This window comes from Emys orbicularis, chromosome 1 (assembly GCF_028017835.1).
Source record: "Emys orbicularis isolate rEmyOrb1 chromosome 1, rEmyOrb1.hap1, whole genome shotgun sequence".
Classification (NCBI taxonomy): Eukaryota; Metazoa; Chordata; order Testudines; family Emydidae; genus Emys; species Emys orbicularis.
In genome coordinates this window covers 356,756,504-356,782,030 of record NC_088683.1, presented here as the reverse complement: position 1 = coordinate 356,782,030, position 25,527 = coordinate 356,756,504, and the positions used below count along the sequence as shown (strand labels likewise).

Sequence of the window (25,527 nt, the reverse complement as noted above, 5' to 3'; positions counted from 1 at the left end):
GGACCTTAATATTAAAATGCAAAGAGATTGAATTGTCCAGGCTGTGATTAGTGCACAAAGTAAACAATAGTCTTATTGACTTGTCATCACTTCATTCAGTGTAGTGCCAGCACCACAAGTAGACCTTTTTTCAAATATAAACTTTAATAGAGTTGGACAATTTGCCCAAGATCCTGGCAAAGCTGGGAATACAACCCAGGAGTCCTGACGACCATTCTCCAGTTCTAACTATGAACCACGTTCCGCTTCCTTTAAAATGGATGGAAATGATGGATCTCTGATGTCACACCTTCCCTCTCTTCTCTCTTTTCAGGGCGCTCCCAAGGCCTGATGGATTTCTGATAGCGTGCTACTGAAGAGCTGGAAAGAGCATGGTTAAACACCAACCACTACAGTACTACGAGCCGCAGTTGTGTTTGTCATGCCTGACCGGGATCTATGGCTGCCGTTGGAAACGGTACCAGCGGTCACATGATGACACCACAAAGGTTGGTAATGGGTTGTCTCCTCCCCTATGCATCCCTTGTTCATATTAATTTTTTGAATGGCTAGCCAGGCATGGAGAACCTGAAGGCTGGCCTTGAATGTGAAATTAAGCTTCAGTTTAAAAAAGTGCTCTCAATAGCTCTGGTGCTATGCAGCCTGGCTGCTTTATATGTTACTGAAGTGAAGAATAGAAATTAATGTCCTTGGGATTTCTTTAAGTTAAAGGCTGCATGCGTTTTTAACTAAAACCATTAGTGTTGCTGACCCTTTGTTGCTGTGGCAGAAGAGGATGCGTGTATCCCTGTTCTCAGTCTTCAGGCTTGTGAATTACATGGCCCTTGTGTCATGACCTCTCATTTTAACATCTCTGTTCTTCCCTTTGCATTTATGAGGAGACTTCAGTTCTCTCTCCTTTGTTTAATTTGTTCTGTTTAAGAGCCTATGGCTTCCTGGCTGGCAGATGTTACCTCCCTGGTGAAGCAATTCTGATGGCATAGCCACTGTTGGGGCTGAGGCAGCTAATTGAGCTGCAGTACTGCACCCGGGTTCCTCTTCAAAGCAGTGTGGCCTAACGGGCAGAGCACTGGACTGGGACTTGAGGGGACCTGGGTTCTGTTCCCAACTCTACCACTGGCCTGCTGGGTGACCTTGGAACAGTCATGTCATCTCTTACTCCTGAGGGCATTCTGCGCCACACAATTTAAAATTCTGTGCACAATATTTTAAAATTCTGCATAATTCTGCAAGTTTTATTTGTCAATAAATAAATGCAGAGGCTCCAGCATGGCAGTGGGGAGCACAGGCCATTGGCTGTACAAAGGTGGGAGATCACCCAGCAAGCTCCTCACCCCCAGGACACGGACTCAGTGGTGAGGCTGCATCTGACCCTGACACAGCACAAGGCCTGGGCCTACCCCAGAAACACCCTGGGGCCCTGCCCCTCTGTGCCAGGTGTGGGGCACGCAGGCTCAACCAGGCAGGATCCAAGTGTGGGGGGATCCAGGTGTGGGGTGAGAGGATTCTGTCTGGGACAATCTGGGTGCAGGCAGCTCAGTGGGGGGTCTAGGTGCGGAGGGGATCTGGATGCACAGAGGCTCATTTGGGGGTGGAGGGGTGTTCCAGGTGCAGGGAACTCTGCAGGGGCTTCCAGGTGAAAGTGGTTGGGTCTCAGCAGAAGAGTCTGGGTGTGGGGGTCTCAGCAGGGCGGTCTGGGTGCTGGGGGAGTGGGGCTTGGTGGGGTGTGGGTCTGGGTGCAGCTAGTTGGGGTCAGTGGTGTGGGTGGTCTGGATGTGGGGGCTCAGGGTTGTCCAGGGGGTGGGGCTCATCAAGGTGGGGGGTTGAATGCAGGGAGCTCAGTGGGAGGTGGTCTGGGTGCAGGGATGGAGGTCTGGAGGCAGGAGATCTGGGTGCAGGGCGGCTCCTGATGTAGGGGTTGAGGTTCAGTGGGGTGGGGTTCGGGTATGGAGGGCTGGGGGGGTTCTGGGTGTACGGGGTGAGGCTTGGCAGGGATATTTGGGTATGTGCATGCACAGATGCATGGGGGTTGGGCAGATGGGGGAGCAGCTCCCTGTACAGTGACCCCTTCCCCTTCCCCTTCCCCCACAGTTGAGGAGTGATGGGGGCAGGAAGCTGGAGAGGATGCTGAGCTTCCTGCAGCTGGGAGAGGTTTCTGGGTGTGGGACTCACAGCTGATCCCGGCTCAGGGTAGGAGCCACTGGCTGGGGTGTCCCCAGCCCTGCAGTGATTTATCTTTCCGCTGCCTGCTCCGGGTGCCTGAAACAATGTACCTGTGCAGCTAGGGAGTAGTGCCTGACTGCTTTTGCAGCTTCCCTTTGCTTCCCTGTCAGAAAGTCATTTTTCTGCGGGGAACATGAATTCTGGCGCAGAATTCCCCTAGGAGTAATCTCTCTGTGCCTCCATTAGTTATCTCCTTTGTGCAATGAGGGATGATAATACAAATCTCCTTCATTAAGTTCTTTGAGTTCTATTGATAAGAGTGAAATATTCATAATGTTTTTTATTTATTATTAGCATCCTCAGTCTTGGGTACTTCAAACCTCAAGTGCATTTTTGCTTCCTGGAGCGGCCAGCTCTGAGATGCATACCACAGGCAGTGCTGAGTTTCTGCAGTTAGGTGCGGAAGGTGTTGAGTGGTTTCATTGTACTTGGAGGAAAGCAGAACAGTGAGCACTAGCTGGGACTGAACAGGCTATGGAAACCAGACTATTCCCTTGTTACAGAGGGGATTTCCACCCCTACCAGGGTGGAGTTTAGGGATTTTGACAGAGGTATATGGTGAAGCTTATATTGCTACTAGTGCTGCACCTGTTTTATGGATAAAGAAAGTCTCTAGAACTGTCCATGTGGCACCTTCATGAGCACTAAATCCACTTGCAGCAAGACCTGTGAAAAGTCTGAATGCTCGTACGTTACAAATGTCTCTTTATTCCAACCCTCTGGACAGCACTAAATATATCTTACGCCTTAGATCAGTTACTGTTGCATCTCTCGTTTCAACATTGTACAGTTTCTAGTGCATACTACTTTAAAAACAAATCTACACTGGGCCTAAAAAAAGCTTTGAACAAACTGATATGCTCAACTCCTCCCCTCTAGGAGATCTTGTTTGTTTCTCAATGCTCAGAGTTTTGCTGTAGCAACTGTTATTAAAAGCATTTAAAACATGACCAGGAAACTGGGTCAGAATGTTGAGAAATACAGTGTTAAGTAGAATTACTTCACTGCACTAAAAGGCTTTTGCCAAAATGCTTGATTGTGACTTGTGTCCAGTGGCGGAGTAGAGTTAGGTTAGCTGTTCACACCCTTTAAGAAGGGCTTTAAAAATAGAGAAACCTACTAGCCAGAACGCGAAATTTACTTGCTAAAGATTGGTAGTAAGGATACTGTTCAAGAGTGAGGCCCACGGGGTATGCGCAGCCTTAATTTTCAAGTGAAACTCACCTTGTCTTGCACTAATCTTGGTTTTGTTGCCATAAATTGTCATCCACAAGGTTGAATCATGAATCTACAGTTATGCTAAAGAAATTAATACGCTATGTAAAGCTGTTTGCACTGGACTTTTTATGTCCTCCCATGTGGGCGTCAGCTCTCTGAGAGGTAAGAGAGGAGTTGGCAACCTTAACTGCACTGCATGGTTCAGCTAATTTTGCTCTGCTTGTCCATACCGAGTCTCAGAGCTTGAAGTAGTGAGCAAGAAGGGAAAGAGTTAGTGAGTTAAACAAGGTTAGGTAGGGCCAGACTAAACTGAGATTCTAAGAGGCCTTATTTGTAGTCTTCCTGAAAATCCTGTACTATTGTAGAAGAAAACAAATAGACAGATGTTAATGCCTAGAATGAAGCAGTGTCACAACACTTAAAAATAAATAAAAAGTAGAGGCCGTGTACCTCCCTGCTTTTGATTTGGTTCTTGAGTATTTTTTCCTAGGCTTTGTTCTTGCATTCTCTGTCTGTTCATTCTTCCTCAACTTTCATTGCTCTTCCTGCTATAGGGCATCCATGTGGCACAGAGAACGGATATACCTACCAGTGCGTGCACATAAGCAGAGCTGGATTAGAACCTTTTGATTTTGGCGGTGAAAGTAGCAGGTAACTTTATCTGCTCAGTGGACCTTTCACCAGAGGTTGACGGGACATAGGCATCCCGTACGTCACACCATGCTAAGCTGCTGTCAGAGAGCGCTCGAGTATCAGGAATACAGAAATAATTTGGAAGCAGTAATCTGCTGCCTGAAGCATTAGAATAGTTTTTCTTCCATGCTAGTACCTTACTCTGCAAGTAGCTCCTCCGACTTTAATTGCACCACCTGAGGAGTAGGATGTTATTAACGCTGAGTAGGGGTAGGAGAACCTGTCCCTGAATATTTAAACATACTAAATAATGAGTGAATTTGCCCTAAATCTGTTTAGTCACTGACATTTTGTGCAGGTGGGTGGATGTGAACCAAATCTCAAATAGTGGATATTACTTGGGCATTTGCTACTAAGATGATGGTGATCCAGAGCTAAGCAGTAGTCCTAGTACGGTGAACTCTTTAACTATTGATTTGATGTTCTGGGTGCCCAGACTCCTTGACTCCAGGGGCATTTTTGGCAACTAGCCAGGATTCCAAAGCCTTGCACTTAATTAAGGATAGCAATGTACATATGTTAATCATTTCAAAACGATGTACATCCAACCGTGACATTTGCCTGTGCCTGTATCCTCATTGCCTGATGAGTAAAAATTGTTCGGTACGGCTTGCCCTCTATGAAAATCTGTAGTTTGTGCAGTTCTGTCCTTGCCCTGCAGTTGCAAGGAGACAGCGGCTGCTGGCGGCACTTACACCCTCAGCTACCTGTAGGACTCTCCCCTGTTTTCAGTATAAATTATCGTGTGGCGGTTGGTGTATTGCTAAGCTCTGCCCACGCTCACAGAGAGCAGCGTTCGACAATCGGAATCAGACTACCTGCTGCGTCCACCTTCGGCTGTGGTTAAATGGTAGCCCTATCGTATGGACAATGAACTCATTAGTCACTGCAGCAAGGTGCGTTTGACCCTTTGTTATACTCTAAAACCACCATGGATTGCTGCATGGGACGGTGAATTCTACTTACCCTGTGCAGACAAGCAGAAAAACCGCTTTCAACAGCAGTTGTAGGAGGGAGCGCCATTGTGAAATGCAGCCTGCTTGGCTGGTGTGGATACAGGCTGGAAGGGACACCCTGGAGATCTCCAGTGATGTCCATGTGGATCAAGTTCCTAGTGAAGAGCCAAGGTTTTAAAGTCACCTCCCCCGACCCTTGCAACTTATAACAATGCAGCTCAGGCTCCCTGCTGTGTGGAAGATTTAAATGAAAATGAGAATTTTAATTGTAAGCTTGAGTTCTACATTTTCATTAGAGAGCAGCGTGAAATTGTAATGGTCTCTTACCCTTCTATAACCTTTTGAAGGAAAAAAGGCCACATGCGTCTTGCCCGTTTGATTTCCTTTTTGTATTAATTTTGACGGATGAGTAGCAGCTGCAAGGCTTACAGTTCCTTTTCTATTAAGTGCGGTTTTCCTGACCTACTGGCGAGATTGCCTTTCATGCTTTTAAAATCTTAATTGGAGTCTTCATAAAAAGGAAACAATTTTGCTTGTGTTCTCGCATTATTCCTGCTCGTGTCCTACTTGGCATGAAACAAATGATTTAGTGACAGCTTTGTCAGAAGGTACTCGAATAAGGAAGTTCTGATTAGATCAGTGCTTCATCTTAATGAGACATGCTGCTCCAACATATGATTTGCAGCCCTAGAGGCGTGAGGGGACCAGTACAAACTCTGTTTGGCATATAGTTGCCATTTGTGCTTTGAAAGATCTAATGCAGCAATAGCAATTTCCGTAGGTAGTCACCAGACAAAACTCTCCAGTTGATGGATTCCTAGCAATGAAACCCCCAGGGAGCAGCCTTTCCAATTGCAGTGTGTGGTCTAGATGTAGCTCACAGGCTTTTACCTTAACTGACCTGATGCTGGGTATTACAGTCTTACAGCAGCATTCACTGGCAGTGCTGTAGTTCAGATTCTGCCGCAGCTTCCGTCTTTTTTTTAGAATCCACTGGGGATGAAATGTGGGATTAGAGGGTTTGATTCTCTTTTCACGCTGGTGTAAAGCAGGCATCTCACTCTGAGGTAAAGTAGAAGTCAGTGCTCTTTTGCTGTTGTACAAGGGCGGTGAACACATATAAGAAGACAAACGTGTTCAGAGTCTGTTCTGTTCACTGTAATGTGGTTCTACTGCTCTTGTAATCCTAGCATCTGAGTGCCTCAAGTCTCATCCCCGGGAGAGGAATTTTTGTTTGGAGAAGTCCACAAAATCCAAGTGTAATCAGTAATTTCTTGTCAATCCGTTTAGTAAAAATAAACCAGCTGTTTTATAGGTCAGTTGCATCTCAGTAATTTTAAAATATCTAATGGATTTTGGAGACCAGCTTCTTGGGTTGTGGGGGAGGCAAATCCTCTAAATCGCTACTCAAACACCAACTGAAACTTTTGTGGTTTGAAAACTTGAGGTTAAACCAGTTGCTATGAGTTGGTGGAGCTATGGGCCGTGGCCCACCCACTTAGCATCCAGGCCCATCTCCCAGCCCCGGCTCTCCTCCAGCCCCAGCCCAGACCTGGAGGATGCCGCATGCTGGGTGCATGCCTCCCCAGCCCAACCAGAGGCGGAGGGACAGCAGTGGCACTGCTGTGGAGCTCCTGATGAGTGCGTTGCGCACGCACGCCACAGCAGGAGGAGGGTGGTCACCTGGCCTGGTGGCGGTGATCATCAGAAAATATAGGACTGCTGCCTCAGGGAGCTGGGCCCGGCATGGGGCAGTGCGATGGGGCCAGGTGCCGGGAGCCATGCGCGCTGGAGGGTGGCATCTCCACCCGGAGCCGGGTGTGCACGTGGGGCTCCGGGGGGCCCCTGGCCAGAGTGTTCATTGCCCCCCGCAAGGCCGGCTGGAGGGAGTGCGCGGAGGTGGGCCCCCGCATCCCTCTTGCCCCTCACTCCCAGTCCCCCATCATTGCCCGCTCCCCCGAAGTCGGGGCCCGTCCAAATGTCCCGTGCTAGCTACTGGGTTAAATACTCTTCTCTCCTCACTTTTCACTTTTACCTCCCTCTGCACTTCTGGCTATTGGCTAGAAGTAGAAGTGTTGAAATACCATATTAGGCCACCAAAACCCGGAAATTGCCTGTCTTTGTGATCTATCCAACCCAAGTGTGCAGTGTCAGAAAGGTTGGATAGTTGGAATAAGCATCCAAGTCACTGGATTTCAAACCCAGCTGTCTGAAATCCTAAGAGAAGACAATTATGTGGTTGACACTGGATGAGTTTTTTAGATAAGACCTTAATCCCAGAGGTCCTGTCCGCTATGTAGGGGCATTAGACTTTATGGCACTTCTAGGGATTTTCCCATTTATTTTGGGGAGAAACACTTCTCCTTCCTCTAGCTGTATTGTGCATGCGTGTGTTAAACAGGCTTGGGGTCTTTTGGATTGAAAGGAGCTGTATAAACAAAATAATGTAACCCTCCACGTACCTGTCAAACACAGCTGAAATCCACAGCCTTTCGGAGGCTAAGCACAATCCATGTAGTGAAGGAAGGGAAATAACCTGAACATCTCTTTAAAATCAGGATGTGCTGGGGGGGGGGGGAGGGTGTTGGTTTTGTGCAACATTGGTCCGCCTTCTAGGAGTTTGGGTGACCTCCACCTCAGTAGAAGGGGGACCAATTTCCTTGGGGACAGGTTGGCTAGCATAGTCATGCGGGGGGTTAAACTGATAACAAAAGGGGAGGGTAAAAAGGGGGAAGATATGAGCAGTCAGCATATTGAGAACAAATCAAGGAACCAAAGGACATGAAGAGACGAAATGCTTGAGTTGCCTGCATAGCAGTGCTAGGAGCCAAGGTAACGAACAAGAGGAACTGGAATGGCTCATTTATGAGCCTAAATTCAATCTAGCTGGTCATACTGAAACTTGGTGGGATGATTTACACAAATGGAATGTTAAATAGCTTATAACCATTGATTTTAGGAAGGATTGAAGGTATAAAGGGGAAGGAAGTGGCACTCTGTCAAAAATGGCATTGCCTGTTTGAGTCACTGATAACTCAGAAGAAAATGGGTTTGAATGCTTATGAATCCAATGTCCTAACAGATAAAGCACAAGATGGAATATTAATTGGTGTCTGCTACAGACCACCAAATCACACAGTAGGAAAAGGATGATCATCTCCTTATGCATCTATCTATAATGTGTAGGGAAAAACAGCTGCGTGATCACAGGGGACTTCAGTCTGAGTGACATATGCTGGAAGTCTCAGGCTGCCAGTACCAAAACATTCTTAGAATTTCTGAGTCAAGAAATTGTCATATATAATGTTTAGAAAGTGTTGCAGGCAACACGTGGGAATTCTTTGTTAAACCTTGCCCTAACATATAGAGGAACTGATTACAGAACTTGAAAAATTAATGGTAGCTTAGGCAAGTGATCATGACTTGATCACATTTATAATGTTTGGAGAAGTCCACAAAATCAAAATGTGAGATCACATTAATAATGTGCAATCTCTCTCTCTCTCTCTCTCTCTCTCTCTCTCTGCTTTAATAGGGCCAATTTCACAAAGCTGAAAACACTTTTATGAGCCGGATCCTCTGGGAGGAAGAATTTAATTAGAAAAATGTGAATGATGATTGGAAATCATTTAAAAACACCTTACTAAATGCCCCATTCCCACAACTGAGGAAAGGCTGTGCTGGTTAAAATCCGACCTGGATTAGAGGGGAGGTGACAGCAGCTATAAAAAATAAAATAAAAGTAATGGAAGAAAGGGGAAGCTTCTAGTAAGGAACATGAATCAGAAGTTAGGAATTGTATAAAATTTATAATGGAAGGTGAAAGACACAAGGGGAATCTATGGCCAGCAGAGTTAAGGGCAATAAGGAGTTTTTTAAACCTATTAGGAACAAAAAGAATCAAGACAATGGTATTGCTCCCATACTGAATGGAAATGCTAGAATTATCAGTAATAATGCAGAAAAGACAGAAGTGTTCAATGAATATTTGATGTGTATTTGGGGAAAAATAGATGAGGATATAGAATCATCATATGGTGATAGCACTCTTTCCATTCTGCTAATATCTCTGGCAGATGTTAAACAGAAGCTACTAAAGTTAGATATTTTTAAATCATCATGGCCAGATAAATGGCATCCAAGAGTTTTAAAAGAGCTGGCTGAGGAGCTTGTTGGATTGCTAATGTTGATTTTTTTTTTATTAAGTCTTGGAGCACAGGAAATTTCAGAAGACTGGAAAAATGCTATTGTTGTGCCAATTTTCAAGAAGGGTAAATGGAATGACTCGAATAACTATAGGCCTGTCAGCTCGACATCGGTCGCTGTCAAGATGATGGAGCAGCTGATATGGGACTCAATTCCTAAAGAATGAAGGGAGTGTAATGTTAATGCAAATCAGCATGGGTTTGTGTAAAATAGATCCTGTCAAACTAATTTGATACCTTTTTTGATGAGATTACACGATTCGTTGATAAAGGTAATAGTGTTGATGTCCTATACTTCGAGTTTTGTAAGGTGTTTGACTTGGTACCACAAGACATTTTGATTAAAAAACTAGAAAGATCTAAAATTAACATGGAACACATTAAATGATTAAAAATTGACTAAAATGATGGATACGTGGGGAATCATCATCAAATGGGTGTGTTTCCAGTGGGGTCCTGCAGGGATCTTGGTCCTCCTCTATTTAATGTTTTTATCAATGACCTGGAAGAAAACAACATGAAATCATCACTGATAAAGTTTGCAGATAACCCAAAAATTGGGAGAGTGGTAAATAACATAGAGGACAGGTCACTGATTCAAAGCAACCTGGATTGCTTGGTAAACTGGGCACAACTTTTTATGTGGCTAAATGTGTACATCTATGAACAAAGAATATAGGCCTTACTTAGAGGATGGGGAACTCCATCCTGGGAAGCCGTGACTCTGAAAAGATTTGGGGGTAATGGTGGATAGCACTCTGAAGATGAGCACCCGCCATGATGCTATGGCCAAAAGAGCTAATGTGACCCTGGGATGCATAAACGGGAATCTTGAGTAGGAGCAGAGAGGTTTATTTTCCATCTATTTGGCACTGGTGTGACTGCTGCTGAATACTATGTCCAGTGCCTGCACTTCAAGAAGGATGTTGATAAATGGGAGAGGGTTCAGAGAAAAGCAACAAAAATGATTAAAGGATTAGAAAACCTGCTGTATAGTGATAGACTCAAGGACCTGAATCTACTTAGCTTAGCAGAGAGAAGGTTGGGGTGACTTGATTAGTCTGAGTATCTAGGGTTACCATATTTCAACAATCAAAAAAGAGGACGGGAGGAGCCCCGCCCTAGCCCCGCCCCCGTCCTGCCCTAGCCCCGCCCCTGCCCCTTCCACTCCCTCCCACTTCCCGCCCTCCTCAGAACCCCCAACCCTTCCCCCCACTCCTTCTCCCCTGACTGCCCCCTCCTGGGACCCCTGCCCCTAACTGCCCCCTGACTGCCCCAACCCTTATCCACCCCCCCACCCCCAGACAGACACCAGGGACTCCCACGCCCCATCCAACCACTCCCCATCCCCTGACAGCCCCCCCCCCCCAGAACTCCCGACCCATCTAAACCCCTCTGCTCCCTGTCCCCTGACTGCCCCCTCCTGGGACCCCTGCTCTTAACTGCCCTCCAGAACCCCACCCCCTACCTAAGCCTCCCTGTTCCTTGTCCCCTAACTGCCCCCTCCTGAGATCCCCCCCACCCTAACTGCCCCCCAGGACCCTACCCCCTACCTATACCCTGACTGCCCAAAACCTTACACCCCCCAACCCCCAGACAGCCCCCCCCGAACTCCCGACCCATCCAACCCTGCTCCCTGTCTCTTGACTGCCCCCTCCAGAACCTCCCTGCCCCTTCTCCGGCCCCCTTACCGTGCCGCTCAGAACAGAGGGCTGCAGAGCAGCGTGCTCGCAGCAGGGGAGGGGGGAGCAGGGGGAGGAGCTCCAGACTGCCGGAGGCCCGATGCGAACGCCGGCCTGGGATCTGCGAATGCAGGGAGGGGGAGGGAGAGAGCGAGAGGAGGGGAGTGATTTCAAGCTGCAGGGGAGAGGAGGGGGAAGCGGAGGAGGGGCTCTGGCTCTCGGAGCCCCATGCAAGTGGCACGATCCGGCCGGCTGCCCTGTCAGCCACGCGCTCTCTGCATTGGGGGGAAATCCGGACATTTAGGAATTCCCCCCGGACGCTATTTTTAACTCAAAAAAGCCGGACATGTCCGGCAGAATCCGGACGAATGGTAACCCTAGAGTATCTATGTGGGGAACAAATATTTTATAATCTGTTCTTCAGTCTAGTGGAGAAAGGTATAATGTGTGTCAACTTCCAGCCATTGGAGCTAGAGAAATTCAGACTGTAAAGAAGGCATACGTTTTTAACTGAGAGAGCAATTACTCATTGGTAAGGCTAAGATTTTGTCATGGTTACTTTTAGTAAAAGTCATGGAGAGGTCATGGGCAATAAACAAAAATTCACAGCAGCCCGTGACCTGTCTGTGACTTCACTAAATATAACTGGGGGCAGGGCAAAGTAGGGGGGAAGGAAGAATGACAGCTGGAGTACCATGGGGGGGGACTGACAGGCCAAGCCCCCTGCCATGGGGGGAGGTGGGGAGACAACAGCCTCAGCGGGGGCACGTAGCCACTGGGGGGGGGGGGTACAGCTCCCACTCTGGAGCTGGCTGCAGCTGCTGGGCAGGGCCACGTAGTCCCGGCTCCAACCCCAGACACAGGGGCGCGCGCACACGGCCGTGGGAAGCCGTGAGGGGGGCGCACGGCTCCTGCTGCAGCCTCTGCTGCAAGCTGCGGGGTAGGGGCACATGGCCCCAGCTGCAGCCCCTGCCATAGGGCACGAGTGCGTAGCCCTGGCTGCGGGGTGGGGGTGTACAGTCCTGGCTCCAGCCCCAGCTGCAGGGCAGGGGAGCATGGCCCCAGCTCTGGCCCCAGCTGCAGGCAGGGGTGTGCACGGTCCCTTCTCCAGCCCCGGCTTCAGCCACTGACCGCTGAAGCCAAAGAAGTTACAGAGGTCTGGTAAAGTCACGGAATCCGTGACTTCCATAACTAATCGTAGCCTGTCAGTCCCCTTACTCATTTGTTCAATTTACCGAGGATCATGGTGGATTCTCCATCACTGGCAATTTTGAAATCAAGATTGAATGTTTTTCTAAAAGCTCTGCTCTAGAAATTATTTTGGAGACGTTCTATAGCCTGCGTTGTATAGGAGATCAGTCTAGATGATTACAATGGTCCCTTCTGGCCTCGGAATCAATGAAAATCCACAAAGATCAGGAAATTGGAGCTTAAAGAACGAAATAGTGTAGAACGTCACTGGGATTGGATTTCCTTTCCGGCTTTAGATTGGAGACTGACTCAGGCAATTTGATTATTTTATGACCATAAGTTTCAGGCTGGAGATGGGAATGATGTGAACTTTTGTTGTTTAAGAATTTTAATGGCTGTGAGTCCAATTTAATAATAGCCTAATTTGCTTCTGTGCTCTGGCAGGGGATACATTCTTTAGCTTTGCTGTCATAACACTGAGACATTAATTACAGACCTGTAAATCTGTGTCTGCCCTTGCGTAGTTCCCCCTGCTTGCGAACTGTTTTTGTCCCGATGCCTCTAGTACCTTTTTTGTGGTTTAAATCCCTTGCATACAGTTTAAGTATTTATATTTGGTGAATCAGCCTCGTTCTGTGCTGTGAATCCTGGACCCTGTCAGGAATGACTGAGAGCATAATGATCCTATGGCTGCAAAGTACGTAACTGATCCGTGTTCTACATGTTCTGATTGTACATCTCTCTTTATGGCCGATAGCAGGAACAAATCTCTGGCCCTTCCAATTCAAACACATAGACCTCTCCCACTTGAATTACAGTACAATCCCCATTCGATGTACTGGCGGTTTTTGGTTCATTCACTGCGGCCATCCAGTAGAGCTGGGATTATCAACACCTCCACAGCATGGACCAGAGACTGTTTTACCACCTCCCCACCCATTAGTCATCAGAGAAACGACTTCTTCTGTTTGTCACTGATCACATTCATATGGCAACTACCATAACTGCTTGCACGCAGAAGCAGTGTCTGGAAACTATTGTCTAGCATGCAGGAAGTGTGGTGTCCTTTTTGGATAAAAGTTGATCTTTTTCTTGCCCCTCTGAGTATTGTGTTCTTTGGTTTCCCCCTGCTTCTCTACCAGATGGTGACAGACTCTTTTCCCCAAGCACACTTGCTTGCTCCTGGTCCTTTTGCCTGGCTGCCTCATTCTTTTCTTCCTGGGGCTTTTCTCTCCCACTGGTATCTGCCAGCTCCAATCTAGTGAGCCATTGCTAATGACCAGTTTCTTCTATATAGCAACAACCTTTACAAGAAGTAGCTATGCTGGCTCCTTTGACCTCATTTCCAGTTGCTTTTACAGACCACTAGTAGTTTGCAACAAAGAAGCAGAGTTACGTATAAGGAGAGCCAGCACCATGTAACCAGCCAGCTCTATGCATGGACCATGGTGCTGCTGCACTAGGATGGATCATGCAGGTTAAGGAAGTCTGACATTCCATCCAAAAGAGGGCAGTTGGGACATGTCTGCTGGCCAGGCCATTACAGAGAGATTGCTTTAAAAGGCCTCAAGCTAGGACCATAATGCTCCTGCCTCAGAGGTGGCCCCTTTTTATGTTTTTTGGTACCTTTACATGGAGATATTGAAACTCACTATGAAACTTTGCTGATTCAACCTGATACAACACTTAGTAGGACATGGCAGACAGTCCAGATGTACTCATGAACCTGATGAGTTTGCATCAGTTGAAGTGACTCCAAGTGCTGGGTGTGGAGAAGCCAATGGACAGCTTAGTCTTAGTGCCATGTGCCAGAGCCTGCCCCAGAAGACCTGGGGAAAAAGCCCAACCTCTTTCCCATCTCTCCAGCTCTCCCTTAACACCGCACTGTTTTCTAGGAGTACGGTATGACCATGTCAGCACCATCAAACTTGAGGGCCGAACCCTGATCCTGAACGTCTTTATTTGGGAGCTGGGATTGACTATGGTTTTTAGTGGCACTTTTTTTGTCTGTTGGAGTGAATGTAATAACTTCACTCCTGGCATGCTGTACTCCAGAGGCCTTTGAGTTACAAGCAAGTCTCAGAGCACCATTTGCGAGGGAGGCCTCCTCACAGCTGGGCAAAGTGAGGCACAGAAGTCAAGCTGTTGTAAGGTGAATCAGTGGCAGCATGGGGAACGGAGCCCAAGGGCCTTGACGCCTAGTCCTGTGCTCTTACCGCTAGGCAGCACTGCCTCTCCTCAGAATAGGATGTTGGCATTGACAGAGCTGCTCAAGAGAGAATATAGGTTCTGCCTCTTCAGGGTGCAGAGGAGATGCCACAAGACCTTCACTCAGCCAGCGAGAGACATAAGAGTGGGCCCAACGTCTTGGACAGCAAAATGCCATTCTCCAGACGGCGCTTCCAACAGACATAATAATCCCTTCTTTATCTGGAGCCCTTTGATAACAATTCCACTGGATCCCTGTCAACATCGGGCAGCTCTGCCAAGTAAAGCCTATGTCTGGATTAACTCCTGTCACAAGTGCTTCTTAATGCCGTTGAGGATTTCCGGACAGCGCTGTGCCTTCCTGTTTCTACCACTCCTGATTGTCATGAAAAGATTCTAAGGTATCTGGGAAAGTGGGGAGAAGAGAGGGAAGGTGGCTTGGCTCTAGGGTTGCCAGTTTTCGAACTGGTTTTCGAACCGAGCACCCAGTCAAAAAGGGATCCTGGTGGCTCCGGTCAGCACCACTGACCAGGCTGTTAAAAGTCAGGTCAGCGGGGCAGGCAGGCTCCCTATCTGGCTCCGTGAAACTCCCGGGAAGCTGCCGGCATCTCCCTCTAGCTCCTAGGCAGAGGGATGGCCATGGGGGCTCTGTGCGCTGCCCCTGCCCTCAGCACCAGCTCAGCTGCTCCCATTGGCCAGGAACCACGGCCAATGGGAACTGAGGGGGCGGTGCCTGCAGGCGCGGGCAGTGCGGAAAGCCATGTGGCCAAGCCTCCACTTAGGAGCCGGAGGGAGATGCCGGCAGATTCCTGGGAGCTGCCTGAGGTAAGTGCCGCCCGCACTCCCTCCTGCACCCCAACCTCCTGCCCAAGCCCAGAGCCCCCTCCTGCCACCCCAGAGCTTGCACCCCCAGCTGGAGCCCTCACCTCCCTGCACCCCAACCCCCTGCCGCAGCCGGGATCCCTCTTGTGCACCCTGAACCCCTCATTTCTGGCCCCACCCTTGAGCCCGCACCCCCTAGCCCAGATCCCATATCCCCTGCCTCAGCCCGGAGCCATCTCCTGAACATCAAATCCCTCATCTCTGGCTCCACCCCAGAGCCTGTACCTGTAGCCGGAGCCCGCCCATTTATGGCCCCACCCTGGAACCCACACCACTAACCCAGAGCCCATACCCCCTCCCATGCCCCAACCCCCTGCCTCAGCCCAGAGCCCCCTCCCACACTCTAACCCCCTGTCCTAGCCTGGAGCTCGATTCTGCACTCCAGACCCCTCATCTCTCTAGCCCCACCCCAGAGCCTGCACGCCCCAGCTGGAGCCCTCACCCCCCCCACCCCCCGCACCGCAACCCCCTGCCCCAGCCCGGTGAAAATGAGCGCATTAGCAAGGGTGGGGGAGAACGAGCGATGGATGGAGTGGGGGCGTGGCCTCGGGAAAGGGGCGGGGCAAGGGTGTTGGGTTTTCTGCAAATAGAAAGTTGGCAACCCTAGTTGGCTCTGCTGTTCTGGGACCCCATTGGGCTGAGGCCACGTCAATGAAGTTTTGATTGTCTCCTGATTTGTGGGCAATGCTGCAAATTGCTTCCCAAACCTGGATGGCATTTAGATGAATGAGGAGTGTTGGTTTGTACGTTCTCGGTAATGGTAATTCCTAATGCTCTGCGATTATTTAGCACCTTTCATTCAAAGATTTCAAAGCAGTCCATCCCCACCAAAGCCTCCTGTGACACCGGGAGGGAATTTTTTCCCCCAAGTTCACAAATGGGGAGGAAAAGGAGGCACAAAGATGTACTAAGTGACTTTTTCCTGAGCTCAGAGTAAGTAACAGAGCCAGAAATTAAAAACCCTGGAGTCCTAACTGCTGGGCTGTCTTGCCTCTAACCGCTGGACTACACTTCCTCCAAGCTCTGTTTCTAATGCTTCATTCTGTCATTGTTATCAGAGTGCAATTTATGTGGCTCCAGTCTGTCCCCTTTCTCTCTCCTTGCAATAGGTCACTTGCTGGTAGAGCCTTTCAATGGGTAACAGAGGCTTCTCTCTCTTCTGCAGCCCCATAACCAGCTCTTTGTATTACCTTGCTTTGAAGTGTAACCAGAGATGTGCGGCTCAGCATTACAGTACCTGCTTATTGAATGTTGGTAACTCATTAGCCCTCTTGCGAATCCCGATTCCTATTTGAACTAAACAAGTCCCCCAGAGTACACTGGATCTTTGAAAACAGAAACCTCTGTGCTGGCAGGCTCAGGGTGTATCTGGGCCTCGTCTGCATAAAAGAGAACTGGGAGGCTGGAATTAACAATCTGTAACGAGACAATTAAGTCAAGTTTCTTGACAGCGTTAATCAAGGGTTGCTATCAAAATCCCAGGCTGCTGTTTGCTGCAAGTTAAAAGGAAACTGTTTAATACTTAGCATGTGTGTAGCTCTACACATCTTCAGAGCAGTACAAATAGCTAATCCCCACAATGCCCCTGTGATGGAGGTAATCCCTGTTAGACATATGGAGGGAGAGGGTTCAGTAAGGTGCAAAAGGCTGTGAAGTGTGCAAGGCCATGCGGCAAATTGGTAGCAGAGCTGGGAGTTCACTGCAGGATTTCTTGGCTCCTACACCCATGCACTTGTTTCTGGGGTCCGTAGACTCCATTGTTCCTTGGGGTAGGGCTTTACTATAACCCTACAGAATAATCAGTGAGCAACAGGAGACTCGGTGGCTACTAGGTGTGAGCTCTGCAAGGTGTACCAATAGAAAAAGGAGATGGAGTCTCTGGGGAGGTTGGGAGGAAAGCCTGGAGATGGTATAGAAGCCTTCTTCTGAATATATAAAATGAGGAGGGAATTAGGTTTATAAACCCCTCCCTTGCCCTCTAGAATGAGGCCCCCTGATTGATGCTCAAGGCTGGACGTAAAGCAAAAGTTGAATGTTTTGGGGAGGGCCTAAGACTCTTTTAGCCTCCTAGTCAATGAGGAGCCAAAGAATCATAGAAGTGTAGGACAGGACTAAGTAATAACTAGCCCATTCCTGACAGGTGCTTGTCTAACCTGTTCTTAAAAACGGGCTTCCTGTGTTGTCCTCGAATTTCAGACAAACCCAATCTTTCCTGCTGGGCTCTACTATTTAATGCTTTAATAAAACGGTTATGCCACCTATTACGTTAATAGAACACTTTCAAAATATAATCCTGTAATTTGCCTTAGCAATGTGAAACTGATTTCCAGTGCTTTTGAATGGGGATGCGATGCAGATTCTTTCCCTCCTGGGTAACGTGGTTAAACTGCACACCTGTGGGGAAGTGTAATTTTTAAAACAGCGATATCACTGGAGAAGTAAGAACCCAAAGAATGGAAACCTGGGATCAGTGACAATATAGGGCTTCCCCTCCTCCCCCCTCAAAAAAAGGTGGTGGAAATTTTTTTTTAAACGTGTGTGTATATATAACATTTATTTAGTCATCTAAGGTGCATCTAATTAGTGGTCGTTTCTTTTGTCTATACTTAAGACATTATTTTCTTTGAATCCCAATTGAGATGTTTCAAGCTGTTAATGCTTTTGTATCAGATTATTTTCATGGAATCCTACCCTAGGAGTTTAGAAGAGAAAATACCTTATTAGATCTGGTCTGTTACCATATGAGTGGAGTATAGTTCCCTGTGGTACATTTTTGTTGTGCACACAGAATATGATATCTGTACTGGCATTTTTGTTGCAATGCAAACCCATTTTAGGTACTTTATTGATCAGCTACTACTCATAACTTCTGTGGCAGGATATTCCAGTGGCGTAGCCAGAATGGGACAGTTGGGTGGGCCCCGACTTCAGGTGGGTGGGCAATGATAGAGGGATGGAGGGGAGGGGGGCAGGAGGGATAGGGGGCCCGCCTCTAGCCGGCCTTGCAAGAGGTGATGGACCCTCTGACCAGGGGCCCCCCAGGGCCACGGCGCGCACCCAGCTCTGGGAGGAGACACCGCTCTCTAGTGCGCACTGCTCCCGGCCCCACAGGCGCTGGCTCCATGGGTGCTCCGGAGCTGGAGCACCCATGGGGAAAAAATGGTGGGTGCTGAGCACCCACCGGCAGCCCCCCATTAACGCCTCTATCTCCCCCCAACATCTCCTGCCCGCCAGTGGGCCTGGCGATCAGCGCCTCCCCCTCTCTCCCCACGCCTCCCACCTGTCACGGATCAGCTGTTTCGTGGCGTCAGGAGGCGCGGGGAGGGGGTAGGAGCGATGGCGCAGCGCGCTCGAGGGGGGGTGGAACTGGGCGGGAAGAGGCGGGGCGGGAGTGGGAAGAAGCAGGGCCGGGGTGGGGCATTGGGGGAAGGGGTGGAGTGGGGGCGGGGCCTGGGCAGAGCTGGGAGGGGGGAGCGCCCCCACCTGCTCCATGTGCCTGGTGCTCCAGCTGGGGAGCGGGGTCAGGGCGCAGGGGCTTGTGGGCAAGTGCTGGAGCAGGCAGGCAGAGTGGGCCCAGCCCCCGCTGCAGCGCCGAGCGGGGCTAGGGCTGGGCCGGAGCAGAGCCGGGGAGGGGTTGGGGTGGGCCTGGACGCTAAGTGGGTGGGCCGCAGCCCATCCGTGGCTACACCCCTGGGATATTCCTTCTCTATGCTCTTCCCCTCCTTCCTCCCCCTGCGGCCTGGACTGTAGGTCTTGCCCTGTTCTAAGCAGTGGCTAATTGGTAACGCCTCTGCTGACACAAACCCATTACACAACAGAACAGCTCCAAACTTCCAGTCACGTTACTGTGTGTCCGATGGTACAGTGGTGCGCAAAGTGGGCAGGTTCAAGAGTTTCCCGGTGGGGGGAGGAGGAGGGGCGAAGCAACTGGGATCCCAGGGGTCTCGCAGGACCAGCTGACATAATAGCGGGAGCAGGATAAAAATAGAGTGGGTATTACAGGGCGGGACAGGAGCAGGATTAAAAAAAAATAGTCCTTCCGTGCCACAAACAACATGACCGCCCCGGCCAGCCGCCCCTGCTGCAGCGCAGAAGTAAGGGATTACTTCAGATGACAAGTAATGGAGGGGGGCGCGACTTTGCGCACTTCTGCGATGGTACACGCAGAGGCATAAATAATGTAATGGGAGACCATGGCAGTGGCTTGAATAGAAGAGCTTTGGTACCAGTCTGGGTGATCTACATGTGCCTTAGCGTTAATGCAAACGCTAGCAACTGAGCAATCAAAACCATCGTTCTTGTGCCGTGTGAGAGAACAGGTCTGTACTACCTTCAGAACAGCAAGAAGGGGAATTTTTGCCATGGTTCAATTAAAGAAATCTGCACTTCCTAAGAATGTGTAAAAACAAGGGGGGAAGGGACTATACAGTGTATGGAATGTGCCCCCTCTCCCTCTTCGAGCTATCTTCATTCTAATGATAACATAGGTTGGAAAAACTGGCGAGTCCTAGTAGCAGAAATTAGAACAGGAAACCAAATTGTTTCATCTTAAATAAATGGAAACTTCCCACCAATGCACAGGCTGACTTTGTTTCCCTTACCGAAGTGCCCACGAGTTCATTATGCCCTTTGTGGCAGGATGGGGGCAGAGGGAGCAGGGAGCTGACTAGTAGACTTTTTCTGTCTCTGGGGAGCGATGGAGTTGCTAGAGAATCAATGCCATAGCGCTCCTCCTTGTGGGTGGAGTGGTTACTCCAGAACACATTTCCCCATCCTAGAAGAGCGCTCTTCATTCTCTTTCATCCCTCTCTTGTGCTTTTAAAGCAGAACTGGGATGACTCATGATGATGCAACTCTTCTATTGAAGGGTGGTGCCCTCGCAGAGATGCTTTTGATGGCTATTTTTTGTCATGCTTTAAAGCATAGAGCTGTGTGGAGAACTTGGAACTATGCTCAGTTGACTTAATGGTTGGTTGTGGTGTGTTAAACAACTTGTTTTATATTGAAGCACTTCGTATAGCTTGTTCAGCTATATCTGGCCTGGTATGTGGCCTGAGCAGTGTGATCTAAGTCATAGAGCGGGGATAGTCAGACCTCAGTGCTTTAGGAGCCAAATTAGTGGTCAACATTACCCCAAAAAAGCCACAGTAGTGTGAATTCATTGTTTCATTTAGTATATAAAAATTCTCACAGCAAAATGACTAAGCCAGTATTATTTTATCAACTAAAATTAGTTGTTAACCTAGTAAAAGCATCCTGATTGGTTGCTAATTAAATCACACAGGGTTTTAATATCATATGCTGCAAAGAGCTGCAGGAGACCCATTAAAGAGTCACTTGTGGTTCCTGAGGCTCAGTCTGAGTTGCACTGTTATGTAGACATGATAGTCTGTATAATTCTAGACCTCGGAGATGGGGAAGACCCTCTGAGGCCTTAGAAAGGAAGAATTACTGTATTACCAACCCCAATCTGTGAAAACATCATGAGCCAGGCCACAAAAATCGTAAGTTTAAATTTCATGAGGGTTTTGTGTAGTACAATAGATTTAGGGTTTATTTGCCTTCTGATTTGTCAACCTTTCAAGCTCTTAAATGCAGCCATGAAGATTAAAAACTCGCTTTTCTTTCAATGAAAACTGCGATTCTCTTGGAATCACTAGGATCTCTGAAGTGTGGCTTTAAGGACAACACCAAATATGAGACTTGACACACTAAGCAGTTCTGGGTAGAGTGTTTGAGTGAAAGAACCCAGTTTTACTTCAATGTTCCTATGCAAGGACAAACCCTCCAAAATGTAATTTTGCAAAATCTGGCCATTTTCAAATATTCAGAACATGGTGCAAAAATCCCCTACCTTTTGAAGTTTTGAACTTTTTTGTCTTGAGTTGCACATAGCTATTGGAACGATAGAGAACACCCTCTCTCTCTCTACTGCCCCTTTCAGTTTACAGGGAGAGTCAGTGCTATGAATTGATCCATGACGGAGGATCTTAAAATGAGCAATTCACACTTGCTGAGGCATCTTTATTTTAAAATCATCCAGACTGAAAGAACATATTTTGCTGTTGGGTCTAACGCCCTGGTCCTTTCTGATGCTCTTCTCTGAACTCCCTCCAGTCTGTCAATATCGTTTGTTAGCGTCTCATTCTTATACTGTCCGAGGAGCTAATGTCCAGCTGTGCCCTTATTATGGTGTCCCTGAGGATCCTCCAGCCCTTGCCACTCTTCGTCCCCACTAGCATTCTTAATTCTTCAGCATCGCACTCTGGAAGTGCCGTGTTGTTACATGTGTGATGTGTTGGATTGGTGTAACGTTGGATCACTTCCACTAAGTTTCTCCATTCTCAATTAGCTCTTCCTATAATTAAGCAGGTCAGGTGAATCCAGGGTTGAACTGTCTTTAGAAAACACTGCAAAACATTTCTTCTTGGGATGGTCTCTCCACATAAAAGATGCTCACAATATGAAAGACTTTCTATTCCTTAACTCTTCCTAACCCCTCTTTCCCCACCCCAAAATCCCTACTCAAGAAGAATTTTGACCCGAAAGGGGAGAAGTGCCAGAGACTCCACTAAGTCCTCAAGGGGGGACATAAGTTTTCAAGTACATAAAAGTTTGTTACAAGGAGGAGAGAGAAACATTATTGTTAACCTCTGAGGATAGGACAAGAGGAAATGGGCTTAAATTGCTGCAAGGGCGGCTTAGGTTGGACATTAGGAAAAACTCCCTGTCAGAGTGGTTAAGCACTGGAATAAATTGCCTAGGGAGGTGATGGAATGTCTGTCATTGGAGATTTTTAAGAGCAGGTTGGACAGACACTTGTCAGAGATGGTCTAGATAATACTTGGTCCTGCCTTGAGTGTGAGGGACTGGACTAGATGACCTCTCGAGGTCCCTTTCAGTCCTACGATTCTATTAGTATTGACTTTACATGGTAAGTGGTCAGATATTAAGGTGATAGGTGGCCATATAAAACCCTAAAATAGGTCCAGAATGGTTGGCATCTCTGATTTCTGGGTCTTAAAGTTGTTCTTTATGAAACTTGGGAACCTTTCATTATGTTGTTCTGTTCAACAGCGTTGTCAGAATTCAGGTGCTGAAATGTATTTAATGCTGCAGCAAGAGCTGACCTTTTCCTGATGCACCTGGGCAATTGTGAAGATAGAATAGAAATCCTGACAATATTCCGTTTTTTCTTTTGCTAATTCCCATTGTGTTGATCTCCAAATTCCACTGATGCTGTGAATGCATCACCTCAGTGCTGAGTTGTAATTTGACAACCGAATGACCAAAGTAACTTGATTTCTCTGCATCTCTACTCTTCCCCTCTTCTGCCATTCCCAATGAAGTCCTTAGTCTTGATGTTCGTAGTGGTGCTTGCATTAGAAATAACTTTTCTGTTTATTAACAATGATCCTTTGGTAATCCTCCTGGGGCTTCCTAGTGGAAATGGCCACAGAAAAGGAAATGGAGAATTAATCTCTCATCTGCTAGTAGCTGTTCAGCTATTAGTAGCCTCTCATTGGAAAAAGAATAATAGACCAAGCACTGAGGAATGGTTCAGAAAACAATGGGAGACTGTGGTTATGGAAAAAATAAACACAGCAGTTACGTACCTAGAAAAATAGACCCAGGACAGATAGATATTCGGTTGCCTTTTATTGAATATTAACATTTGATAGCCATACCTGGTCTGTTAAATACATATACAGGGATTTACATGGCAACGATTTGTAAACTTGTTAAAACTTCCTGAATAAATAGTTAAAAAGAAATAGCTCCTTTCAAAGCCTATTTAAATGTAGGAATAAGTGCAACAAGAGTGAGTTTACTTAGGCGAAGAAGTGTTAAAATGCCACAAGCGCAGATACATAGATAAAATATTTCCCACAAAAATGGTTACTCAATGTTAAGTCAAAACAGTGTATGAATGCTTCAGATACCATTGGGAGGCCAGTTCAGTGGTCTAGTTATAATACAGTGAACAGACATGCAAGAGATCCAGGTTTGGGTCTCATGCCATTAAGGGCTAGCAGAAAAAGGGTGCATCTCAAGCAGCCATTCCTTCCCACAACTCTAGCCTTTTTGAGGGACTGCCTGCAATAGCAGGGGGACTGGACTTGATGACCAGGAAGTCCCTTCCAGTCCTATGTTCAGTAGTAACATTTTGCATTTCTCTAGTGACACTCTGGCCTTCCTGAAGTGTAGCGCGGCAACTTGTTCTGGGCGTGTAGAGGTAACACAGGACACCGAGGAATGGGAGCAGTGGAAAGGAATGCATAGTTTGGTACTTTGGATTGGCTCACTAATCCGCATACTTGTCCTTGGAGGTCTAGTTTGTAGTCTCTTGAGGAGGAGATATGAGATTAAGCACATAAATCCTGTTGGGTGATTCCTGTTAATCCTGGAAAAATCCCACTAATGTAGATGAGAAGATAAGGTCCTTGGTTGACTGGCCGCATGTGAACAGTTTCTGTGGAATCCACTTTAATTGTGAAGGGATTGCTTATGAGTGTGGGCATGTCACTGTCCCGTACTTGATGAAATAGGTCAGCTCTTCTCATAGACATTGAGTTGATTTCATCAACTGGCTGAGCTTTCGCAGCTGCACCTTTAGTTTAACTGGTAAAGGCCTATGTTTTTTGAATCTGGAGTATGTGGCTCCTATTCCTGGCGTTCCATGTAAGCGAGAGGCTGACTACCATGGTGACCTTCTGTAGGTGTCTGAGGACTGCAAACCCTGTTTTAATATGAGTGTATTAGACCCTTGGATTGAAAATTTATATTTAAAATTTACCCTTACTGACTTTTTTGTTGCTAAATGAGGTTGTGAATGTTCATGGTGCTACAGAGGGGCTGGTTTAAGAAAGAGACTGATCTGAGACCCGAAGCTGGTGGACAACATTTAACGTCTCAGCATCAAACAGTCAGCAAGTGTACAGGCATTGAAAATAGGTGCTGTAGCAGCAGAGTGAACGCTTTGTTCTTTTATACCTACAGATTTCAGCTGGAGTTTGTACCCAAACTCGCAATTTTAAAAGCATGCAGGGCAAATTTCCTGACAGTGAGATTGTTATGCTGTTATGATTGAATATGACCTTTTATATCATTGCTATTACCACTGTTATACATCTGTAACAAATCTGGTACAAAGTATGTCATGTAACGTGTCAATGGAAAAGTTATGATTTGCTAAGTATGATTATCCTGTTTACATGCATGTATCATCTTTGTATCTAAAGTTGTGAATATTGGCCATAGACGTGTATCTTATACATGTGTTATATTCCTGGCTAACACCTAGCAGATAAGATTTGAATCAAGGCCAGACAGCTATGTGTTGATGGCGCATTAAGGATACTTCACTCTAACAATGGGCCATAGAAGAAACTCATCCTGCCAAGTAAGTTTTCCTGTGGATGCCCCAGTAAGAATATGGGTAGTGGCTGCTACTGTGAGTAATGAAAGCATGTAAGGACATGTGATATGTGCATGTGACTCCATCTCGGGCTAGTAACTTTCCACAAACAGGTTTCAGAGCAGCAGCCGTGTTAGTCTGTATCCGCAAAAAGAACAGGAGTACTTGTGGCACCTTAGAGACTAACAAATTTATTTGAGCATAAGCTTTTGTGGGCTACAGCCCACTTCATCGGATGCATAGAATGGAACATATAGTGAGAAGATATTTATATATATATATATATACAGAGAACATGAAAAAGTGGAAGTGGCCATACCAACTGTAAGAGGCTAATTAATTAAGATGAGCTATTATCAGCAGGAGAAAAAAAACTTTTGTAGTGATAATCAAGATGGCCCATTTTAGACAGTTGACAAGAAGGTGTGACCCAGAACTCTGCTGCAATATGTGTGACAGTGTTTAATTTGTGCCAGGGCTGAGCCCTGGCACCTCTAGGCTTGGCAGTTCATGGCTCTGGCACCTCTGGCCTTGCTGCATCAGTTATGAATGTAAAAAAAGTGCTTGAGGCCTGGCACCTCTTTTATTACACATTAAGCACTGATATGTGACACCCCTCCCCCCCGAAGGAATGAACAAACAAACTAAGGCACAATACTTGTTGAGACGGGGCAAGAGCAACCGTCTCTTTCACTAGGCTTGCCTGCTAAACCCAGAGGCAGGGTGTCATCTTGCTAATTCCATAGAGGCACTGAAGCCCTGCCTGCTCACTAGGTATGTTAGGGAGAGGGAGGCGAAGAGTACATTGCAGCGTGGCTTGTGTCTGCCCCATTAACCCAACACTGCAGGGT

The 25,527-nt window shown here is 47.3% G+C and overlaps 1 protein-coding gene across 1 annotated transcript in view; it reads left to right on the top strand.

Annotated features, from left to right (window-relative positions):
• Nucleotides 1-371: 371 nt before the first annotated feature.
• Nucleotides 372-25,527, top strand: part of GDPD5 (glycerophosphodiester phosphodiesterase domain containing 5) — a 205,520-nt gene continuing 180,364 nt past the window's right edge. The window contains exon 1 of the mRNA XM_065422704.1: nt 372-488. Coding sequence (XP_065278776.1) covers nt 372-488 — 117 coding nt within the window. The remainder of the gene's footprint in view (nt 489-25,527) is intronic.